The 11,382-nt window shown below is 31.9% G+C and overlaps 1 protein-coding gene across 1 annotated transcript; it reads left to right on the forward strand.

Moving 5' to 3' along the window:
- Positions 1-8,411: 8,411 nt before the first annotated feature.
- On the forward strand, positions 8,412-10,166 carry LOC124837359 (uncharacterized). The gene has a single exon (XM_047312695.2). It carries the CDS (start codon positions 8,412-8,414, stop codon positions 10,164-10,166), a length of 1,755 nt encoding a protein of 584 aa, XP_047168651.2.
- The last annotated feature ends 1,216 nt before the right edge of the window (positions 10,167-11,382 follow it).

Here is an 11,382-nt window from a genome sequence, read left to right on the forward strand (position 1 = left end):
CATGGTGGTGCTCTATAGTAATATTGGACGTAATTCCATGATCTTCAAGGAAAATATTCATGGTAGTGCCCTTAGTTTTTAGATTGATTTGCATGGTAGCTCAGTCTTGGGGGTTATCTTGGAACTACAATGGTCGATCATTCTCAAGTAGAGAGGATTGAACCATGTCGTGAGTAGTAGTAGGAGGTCCTAGTCTTGGGTGCTTCCAGTATGGCCCAAGGTGAGTGATAACGGACTAACCTCGTGAGTGTGGTAGGGTGAAATCCATTGGCAATGGCTTTGCAAAGCAGTAGAAGCCACAACGAGTGCACGACCCGTCATAGCTCGGCAATCATTCTAGGTCCGGACGAGTCAAGTTTAAGTGTAACATGTCATGTTTGTGTAGTGTAGTGTAGTGTATCTGTCTTACTTGCATGTTGTCTGTGACTGCTATAACATGATTTTTATATCTAGCTCACCCTTGCTTGTGTGTTTGTGTTTTGTTTGGGTATGTTTTTCTTTTGCAATGATCATCCACTTGGATGTGAGCAGAGGCAGATGAGGTGCCTGCTTAGTTTAGTTAGGACACTTGGTTGTCCTTATTATTTTGAAATACTCTAATGTGTTTGAAGTTTTAAATTATGACTTATTTTGGAATGACTGTAACTTTAATACTTTACTTACAGTCTACTTCTAATTGTTCTCTTATATTAAAATGTGAACTTACTATATTATATTTCTATATAATATGGGATGTTACAAAAAGTTATAGAAGAAACAAAATAAAAAAATTAGTATTAGTTTTTTTTCATAAATTAATCTTATACATTAACTAATTCATAAAAAAAAATACATCATACAATTTATCTAAATTTTCATTTTTTAATATATACATATATAATTTTTAACTTAAAAAATTATTTTATTTTTCTTCTATAAATCCTAACAAAAACAAGTCATCCAAACCTAATCATCACCCCATTTTGCTTACTCCTTTACCAAACGTAGATTTTTTTTTTCATTTCTAAAACAAATGATGAAGTGTTTTTACTCTCTACTTTTTTAAGTTTGCAAGGGAAAAATAAAGGAGGGAAGAGAATAATGTGTGCAAACTCGGAGAGTGTAAAACCCTAGAAAAAGACCAACAAAAAGTTGCTCCTATGTGTTATCCTTTGTTGTGCACTCAATGGACCATATTTTTATGGGAAAAAAAGGCACCAAAACATTTGTAAACAAAAACATGTTGAAAGAACATGCGCATGCCAACCAAATATGATTAAAACTTTATGCACATATAGTTTCTCTTATCGTTACCTATGATTCCCTAATTTGATTTTGAACTAACTAACAAAACATATCAACCCACTTAAAAAGATGTTTTTTTACAACAAAATAACTAATAATCAAACCCTAATTTACATAGAAAGTTGTCTAACTAATAATTAAGGTGATCCCATTTCCATGAATATATATATATATATAAAAGAAAAAAAAAGACCTATAAACTAGGATTATTGTAGGTTAGGACAAACATGATTTCTATGCATTTGAATTTCAAACACTTCAATAATTTTATTCTCTGTGCCACCACCATGATATTTCTCCCATTCACAATAACATGAGGTTGGTAAAGGGAAGCTCCATTATGCAATTTTCAATGTACAAACACACCTATATAGGGTGCTACCTAAACTTGATCCATGCAATGCATTGTTCTATTGCACACACACAACTTTATTCATTAGTTTTTGCCTTTTGCCAAAAGAAAAATAAATTTATTATTATTGTTGTTGTTATTTTCTATTCTTGAAGTGAAGAGAAAGTGTATTTTTCTTAAGAAAAGAGACATTTGTACCTAAAGTACTTGTGTTGAGTGGCAGATGGCAGAAATGGGCCATAATATCCACCATCCAAAACAAAACAAAGAATTTACAGAGTGGGACCCTTCCAACTATTATGCTTTGTCTTCAAGCATAGATCATGCCAAGCTCAGGTTACAGCCATGGTGGCATTCACCAGTTTTAGCAGGTAATAATGATGGAGAAACAATTCTGGTAAAAATAAAGAAAAAGGGTAATTTTAATGTATTATTATTGTCCATTTTGGACATTATTATCTAATTATGCATAATGTCTGAGTTAAATTATGTTCAATGATGTGTGAACAAAAGTATAAATACTTTACATTGACAATGAAACAAATAAATTAAACTTAAACATGCCGTTAATACTTGTAGAATGTAATTAAAATGAGTGAATTTTAATTTGAATCTAAAATTTCTTTTTTTTTTGTTCTTCTAATATTTTAAATAAATGTCTATTCATATATTATGAACTATTTTAATATAGTTTTCATTCCTTTCAAATTCGAAACCATAATTTTAACCCTAATATTCAAAATAAATAAATAGCATTTATTTCTATAGAATATATGTTTTTTTTCTCAATCTCTCTCTCTCTCTCTCTCTCTCTATATATATATATATATATATATATATATATATATATATATATATATATATTGATGAATTAATTCTCAAATTTTAAAACTATTACATTAAACCAAACTAAATTAGTTTATTCAACTAAGAGGAAAAATATATTTAATGAACATTGAGATGAAAAAAAAGTGATTGCTTTATTTGTTTGACTTTACTTGGTGAAAAGTGAGAGGGTAATTAGAGATGCATGGAGTGTGTTCATTATTATTGTTGTTGTATAGGACACAGTGTCCTTTATTCATGTGCAAGCTGGTGAATAAGAAGGAAATAGGGTCCAAAGGGGCCATATGAATCAACCTCAAAAGAAAATATTAAAATCTGTGAAGTTTATGGGATGACCTAGGTTGATTTCATGTATACTTATATCCACATTATTACACTTCCTGCCTTTGTCCTTGTTGGTTGCTACTCCCAACTCTATGGATCAAGATATGAGATCAACTTTAAAATATTAAAATATTAAAACAATTATTTCATGTCATTTTTTTTATTGTATAATGTTATGATCTTTGATAATGGTAATATTCAAATTCTTGCCTATTTAACAAATTTAAAACATTGGAACATAAATATAATTTTTGTTGTCAAAAATAGAGGATTTCGAGTATCACTATAAAAATCATTAAATAATAATCAACACAAAAAAATATTAATTATTATATTAACTAAGTTAACCTTTATTTTATAAATTAAAAAATTATTAATATCTAAAACAATTTTTATTATAATAAAAATATATAACCAGTTTGTGAATCTATTAACTATCAAAATTTTAGCTATTTAAATATAATAATAATAGTAGTTAAAATCTTGATAACTAATATTAAAGACCAATTATTAGACTCTCATTCACAAATTAATCTTTATATTTTATTAATGATATTAGAAGTTATTTAGATATTAATTATTTTTAGTCTATAAAATAAGCATCTAAACAAATAAATACTTATTATTTAATGATTTTTTTAAGTATATATATAACATCTAATCATTAGGTTAACTCAGAATTATTTGATATTCATCACTCATTCATTTTAGAATTAATACAGAAAAATCTTTAGGTTATAAGAAAGAAATATACATAATACTCATACATATGGCTTGTTAAAGACCAATTCTTATACATAACTACAGCCAGAAAATTTTCAGAATATAAATTTACATACTATCAATAACCCCACAACATAAAATCCTTTGCTGATTCACCATAACTTATTTCTAATAATGTGTTAAGCTATTATCTTCACATTTAAAAAGCATATAGCGTGCATATAATAAATTATAGTAATGTAAAACAAGAAATATATTGAGTTTAAACTCAAATATATATTAACTTCCACCTTGTTACAAATCTCTATCAGTTTGTATACAACATCACACCAATATATGTCTACTAATCCAATTCTTAATTATACTTAAAAGTCTCTTATAATTGAATAAACTATAACTAGATTTATAATTTTGTGATTTTGAAATATGAATGAATAATATATAAAACACGATAGGATATTTACAATTTAGGATAGTTGATCATACATACTATTATATTAGTATAATATAAGAACCTTTGTTAACTTTTCACTTGAGTGGAGAGTAAAGTCAAATTGACTCGAGCTCAAGTTGAGTCATGTCGGTCTCAACTAAGTTAGATGAAGTTGACAAAAACTTTAGTTGAGTTAAGTTGGTCTGAGCCTAAATCGAGTAAGTTGGCTAAGCCCATGTTGAAATGAATCATCCCAAACCTAAGTGAAGTCAAGTTGGTTCAAGCCCAAGTTGAGCTAAGTCTTTCAAACTTAGGTTGAGCCAAGTTAGGGCAAGTACACATTTAGTCAAGTTTGGATGGGTCAACATTCAATCAAGTCAAGCCGACCCATGTTTAGTTGGGATAGGGCCAAGTTGGTTCTAGTCCAATCAAGACCACGTCAGGCATAATCCGATCAAAACCAAGGCAAGCTGAGATGGTCTTGACCTAGGTCAAGTTGAGTCAATATCATCTTTAACCAAGTTGGAATATGTTCATGTCTTTGTCAAGTTCGGTCTAGTTTTAGCTAAAACGAGGAATAAGTTAGGTTAAGCCCAAACAAGATTAAGACAATTTGAGTCAAGTTTGGCCAAGTTGAATTTAACTTGATATGTCGGGTCAATATGTAAGGTTAGAGTGATTTCAAACTAAGTTCAATTAATTTCCTTTTAAGTCAAATAAAGTCTATCGAATCCAAGTCTAGTTGAATGAACTTAAACTCAAGTTGATCCAAATTATGAAAATCAAAATATAACTTTAAGAATGAAAAAATTTTCAAAATTCTTATTTTTTTAGGTAAAATACTTTAATTTTAAATAATTCAATTACTAATAAAATTTTAGAATTTTATATTCTTTTAAAATTCTTTATCCAAACAAAATATTTTGTCACACAAATTTCAAATTCTCTAATGAATTTTAATTTATATCCTCTTAAATGTTATCAAACACATTATTATAGAATAAGATAATCCAAAATTTGCAATTCGTAATGGTATGAAATACAAAAAGGAGTTGATTTGATTTATGAAATGTTAAAATAATGTTTGGTGAGTGAAAATTGTATTCCACATTAGAATTTTGAAACCTCCATATATATTGGACTTTTATGTTATTATTTAATTCTTCTTATTATGTGTTTAATACTTTATATATAAATACGTTCATAAATTTTATAAAATTAGTGTGTTTTTATAAAAGATATTCTTTGTTTTTGATCGCTCTAGAAGTGTGAATAATTGTTTTTTAAGTTTTCATAAACACATGTGTCAACACCCAATTTCGTCCGGGTAAGTAAATATTTAAAAATAATAAAAAAATAAGATAATAATAATTAATGGTGGGTAAAAAGGGATAAAATAATGACTTTACTACAATATTTTTGAAATGTTAGTTTAATATGGTAAAAATTTGAATTAATATTATGCTAATAATTATAAACAATAAATTAAAATAGTATATTAGCATAATTTGTTGCATCAGTTGCTTTTAAAGAGGAAATTATGATTTTCTGACAATAATGATAATCAATGTTTTGAATATTATTTATTTTGTTTTCTGGCAACCATGCAATTTCTTTCCCTGTTTTGTTTTACTGTCAATTAATTCACAATTAAGGCAAGATTTTCATAATATTACGATGTATGTATATAAATACACACTCTGCCATAGAGAAAAAAAAAAAAAAAAGAGAGAGAGACACTATGGAATAATCGAGATAGAAAAAGTATAAGAGAGTATAGAGAAAAGTAATTTATCATGCTAGAGGAACTCTGCCAACCGAAATTACCAAAGAAGAATTAGAGAGTATTGAAAGCTGAAAAGGTACGTCATCTTCACACCCTCTTTTTTTTCTTTTTTGTTGCAATTTGAAGGTTTTTTTCTAAAGGTTTTATTTTTTTATACAAATGACGTTCTTTTAAAAATCATGATTTTTGAAGTATAGATACACGTCGACATATGGTCGGTTTCTGTCCTTTTTTTTTCCCACCGTTCTTAAAAATAAAAAATACAAAATCTTTAAAATAAAAAATATCAATCTTGTTAAACCAAATCTTTTTTCGTGTTCACTTTCCAAAAATCCAAATCAATCTATAATATTTTTTTTAAACAAACTCACAAACCTTTTTCTAGATAAAGAACTACGTGATCCCTGATTGTCCATTAAATGGATGTACGTAGGACCAAGATCAATTCTTGTCGGGTTCATAAAACAAAAAATATATTTTGTCTCTCAATAGTTTATTTATATTATTTTTTTAGGGAAAATTAAACATTTAAAAAACCACTTCAATCTTTATACATTTAATTAAAGGTACTGCCTTTGGGCAGGCGCGATAGGGTGCTAACACCTTCCTTACGCGTAACCGATTCCCGAACCTGAAAATCTCTTTTCGCAGACCATGTTTTATTTTTTGGTTTTCCATAGTTTTTCCATAATAAATTATGGTGGCGACTCCACGAATCTTTTTCTCAAACCCGTTTGTTTTTCGGGTCGTCGTCCCGTCGTGATCCCGGTTGCGACAGATGGCGACTCCACTGGGGACGCTAGAGAATCAGGCCGTCTTAATTAAATGTGCAAAATTGATGTGGTTTTTATTTTATTTTATTTTATTTATTTATTTTCCCTTTATTCATTATATATGTTTGTCTTTATTTATTTTGGTAATTTATTTATACTCATTTTTATTATTATTATTACTTTGCATATCATGAGTGGGACTCTATACCCGGGTCTGAGTGTAACATAGAATTAGAGGGGTTGTGTAGCGGTGTCACGTCTGGACTATTTCCAGTTTGGCTATCGTGAGAACCCCAGCCAGTGTCTGTTCTCTTTACATGCAATTTCACACCTAGTTGCGTTTCAACTGTTGTGGAAAAGCTGTGAAAAGGACCATAGCTCTGGTGGCCTTAATTTTAGGTTTAGGAAGCTTTCCCTATGAGATTGCATATGCAATGCTTAGGCTTTAGGACGTTGGACCTACCTCAAAAACATAAAACATGTTGTCTTTTAATCATTATTTTGGCATAGACATCTTCATGCATCATATGCATTAGCAACATTTTTATCATTTTCCTTCGTTTTCTTTATACATAACAATAAATGTGTCTTGTTTTTATTTAAAACAAGAACAAAAATAAATGTGTCTTGTCTTTATTTAAAACAAGAACAAAAATATCATGCTTTAATGAATGAATTGATAAGGAAAAATAAACACTTTTTAGTCAAATGAATTAATAAAACTTTCATTTTTTGAAGCATTTATTAACATGAAATTGTGAAAATAGTTTTCTTCTTCATCTTTTTCTATCATCCATTTTTTATCCATAAAAAAATAAAATCAGTTTATAAGGGGCACTCTCAAAAAAATAAAAAAATTGAAAATAAAAAAAATAGGGGCAACTTATCTAAGTTAAGATTTTCGAAAATAAGGCAATCATAATTTAATGGGAAGATATGTTTCTTCAAAAAAAAAAAAATTTGTTTTTTGAAAAAAATCAAAATTTCAAAACACAAGTAAAAATGAAAATGGCAAACTTAATTTTCATTTCACTGTAACAAGAACTTGTTTTTTTAAGTCCATTGGGCTCAGTTGTTAGTTTTCTTCAAATTCAATTTCTTGAAAAAAAAGGCAAATGAATGCAATAACTGGAAGATATATAAAAAAAAACATAGAAAGGGAAATCATTACATTTTGAGTAATTTATCATCATACGTTTTTGCGACCAAATATTTTAAATAAACAATAGCATCTTCTGTTAAGACATGGTGTGTGCATTGCTTGAAAACACTCATTTTCCAGCCTTCCCAAAAGAAAAAGATTGACTCTAACAAACAATAACGCTACCGTATACTAGAGCATATTTGTCTTGCCAAAGTTATTCTCGCTTGTGTTATTTGAGAACTCCCTAACTAGCCATGCAAAAGAAAATCAAACCATTTGGGGCAACCCTTTTTCAGTAAATCCTTTCCATACCTGTTCCCTATCATGAACAAAACCCATGCCTAAAAACTGGGGCAGCTTTGACATTCACGGATACATATCTCCATACTTATTTTACCAAACACCAATATCCTTTTCGTGTGTTGTATCTCATATTCACATATTACATGCCAACGTGGCTATCAGTGTCCTTTAAATCCTTACCACTTTCAACTTTTCTGTGATTTTCGTTTATTTTTAGCATGCATCATTTCTGCATTTTCGCATAAATCGTTTTCATCTAATCTAAGTTAATAAAAACAGTATAAAGTTTAAGAAAAAAAACAACGGCGAAACTTCACGACATCCTTAAAGACTCGAGCAAACTCCAAAGCTATGGAAGATTGGGAAGAGAACGTGAAACTATAAAGGCCGATATTAGTCAGCTAAAGGATCAAGTCGGTCAAATTTTAGAAGCGTTGAAAGCCATGAAAACCGCAGGAGAGACTTCGTCTGCAAAGGCTGATGATAATGCTCACACTCCAGTACATGACGCTGTGGGCACACAATTCACATTTCCAATGTATGGTTTACCACCAGGTTACACACCGCCAATTGGAGATTATTCAGAGGCAGAGCATACTTCTTTGGCTTTTCCCGTAACCAGCAATGTACTTCCCATTAGTACCCAGGGGCCTATCCATACAACTGAGGCAAATCTGAATGAAACGTCCAAGCTTCCCCACACAATTGTCGCACAAGATATTGCTTTGCAGGCGAACGTAGAAGGAGCGAAGGATAAACTCGAAGTTCTAGAAGGTAGATTGAGAGCCATAGAAGGGTTTGAAAGTTACGGGTTTGGTGACGTGGCAAAGTTGAGTTTGGCTCCAGGAGTGACCATTCCACACAAGTTTAAGGTGCCAGAATTTGAGAAATACAAGGGAAACACATGCCCTAAGAACCATTTGACCATGTATTGTCGAAAAATGGCTGCCTACGCATACGACGATAAACTACTTATTCATTTCTTTCAAGATAGTTTGGCTGAAGCAGCGTTGAGTTGGTATACGCATCTGGAATCCTCTCATATCCATTCTTGGACAGATTTGGCAGATGCCTTTGTAAGACAATACAAATACAACATGCATGTCGCGCCAGACAGGTTACAATTGCACCATATGGCAAAGAAAGATGAGGAGTCTTTTAAAGAATACGCACAACGATGGAGAGAGCTGGCAACGCAGGTTGAACCACCTCTATATGACAAGGAGATGGTTGCAATGTTTGTAAGCACACTACAACCACCTTTTTATGAGCATATGATTGGCAACGTGTCTTCCAATTTCGCCGATATCATCATCATAGGCGAAAGAATCGAAATCGGACTGAAAAGTGGGAAAATTATATCTCAAGCCACCACTCCGAAAGAGAAAGAAGGGGGAGTGCATGCAACATCAGCAATACCCATGTGGGGAGGTCATGCACCCACACATAGCTATCAACCAAGCCCGAGTTATCCTCCTTATGTGAACAATACAGTGTCTGGTCCCCAAATGAGACCTCGACAACCAGGATATTATCAACCACAACAGGCTAATGCCAGGGGCACTGGAGCCGGTTTAGGTCCAGATCAGAATGTTGGTCAGAACACTCATCCTAGGAGAGAACCAGAGAAGAATTTCACTCCCATTCCTATGACATACACAGAATTGTTACCTCATCTCTTAAAGAAAGGCATGGCCAGTATTCGTCCCATGAAACCTTTACAACCTCCATACCCTCATAATTATGATCCAAATGCAAGATGCAATTTTCATGGGGGAAGCATTGGCCATTCGACTGAAAGGTGCATGGGTCTTAAGTTCAAAGTACAATCGCTAATTGATGCAGGATGGTTGAAGTTCCAGGAAGACAAACCTAGAATTGAGGTCAACCCCCTTGCCGAGCATGGAAACGCCTCAACCAATGCCATCGAGGTTGGACGACACAAACTAGTAAGGAATGTAAGTGAAATTCAAAGCTCCAAAGAGATCATTTTTGATAAATTGGTAAAACTGGGTTTGCTCAGGAGCAAAGGTGACCTTGAGAAGGCATGTGGAGTACATCTAGGATCCGAGCATTCCATTAATGAGTGTACCAAGTTTAGACTCATTCTCCAAGATTTGATCGACAGAAATTTCCTACAAGTATACCACAAGGATAAAGAAGAAGATGTATTTGCAAACCAAAGACCTGAAGGATAAAGAATTTGCCTGTGATGCTTATTGAAATGTAATCATTTTTTAATTAACCTCACTGCTTTGCCCGGAGCCTTGGGGTTCCTATTTTAGGGTTGACGCTTTTTTTTTTTTTTTTTTTTTTTTTTTGCATTTGGTTTAACATTAAATCATGTTTGTTTCGTTTTTTATCATCATCTCGTGTCTTAAATATTTTTTAAAATCGAATAACATGGATATGACAATAATGTTTTTCCTAATTTTAAGCACCCTATCAATAACATGGAAGATGATTATGACTGACCCGGAACCCTCTCCAGAGTTAATGATATTTGTGAAGCAAGATTCTAAAGAAATAAAACTCCATCAAGTAAAGGTTGAAGTCTTTAGTGTAAGAGAAGAAAGCGAGAGAAAAAAAGGTAAAAGTCGACACTAGCACGAAGAAAGAGTTCAACATGAGTGTCTTCAGAATCAAAGATGAAGTACAAAAAGCAGTTCGATGCGAGATTTCTAGCTGGGGCAAGATACTCCCAAAAGGTGGCAAGTATCGTGTTGAAGAAGGACTATAATGAGCAAATTCATGTCGACTATCATACTTTAAAGACAATTTCTCATTGCCGCAAACCTGAACAATCAAACTTCCCATCGTCGTCCAAAGATGAATGGGATAGTCAAGGCCGCTAATAAAAATATATCAAGAGGAATATACCTTCAGTTACCTCACATCGGTACGCATATCGACTGGGGCAATACCTTTTTTCTTGGGCATATGGAACCGAAGCAGTACTACACTTTGAGGTAGAAATCTCATCCCTACAAGTGTTAATGGAAACCAGTTAGAAGAAGCAGATGGAGTTCAAAATCGGTTTGATCAGCTCAATCTCATTAAAAAAAGATTGACCACAACATGCCATGGGAAACTATACCAGCAAAGGGAATTCCAAGAAGGTGAATTGGTCCTAAAAAAGATTTTAGGGGCAAGTGGACTGCAAATTATGAAGGTCCGTATGTAGTAAAGAAGACTTTTGGTGGTGGTGCACTTATTCTCACCAGAAAGGATGGAGAGGGGTTACCTTTGCCAGTTAATTCTGGCACAGTAAAAAATTTTCTAATGATTCCATGATAGGGAATGCTTTTAAGGTGGAATTGACAATATTATATTATGCAATAAATTTTTTTTTTCATCTCTTTCATAAGGTCGTTCTTAACTTTCAAAATCCCTCCCGAAAATAATAAGCATCAC

This window comes from Vigna umbellata, unplaced genomic scaffold, assembly GCF_029865625.1.
Source record: "Vigna umbellata cultivar VRB3 unplaced genomic scaffold, Vumbellata_1.0 scaffold_725, whole genome shotgun sequence".
Classification (NCBI taxonomy): domain Eukaryota; kingdom Viridiplantae; phylum Streptophyta; class Magnoliopsida; order Fabales; family Fabaceae; genus Vigna; species Vigna umbellata.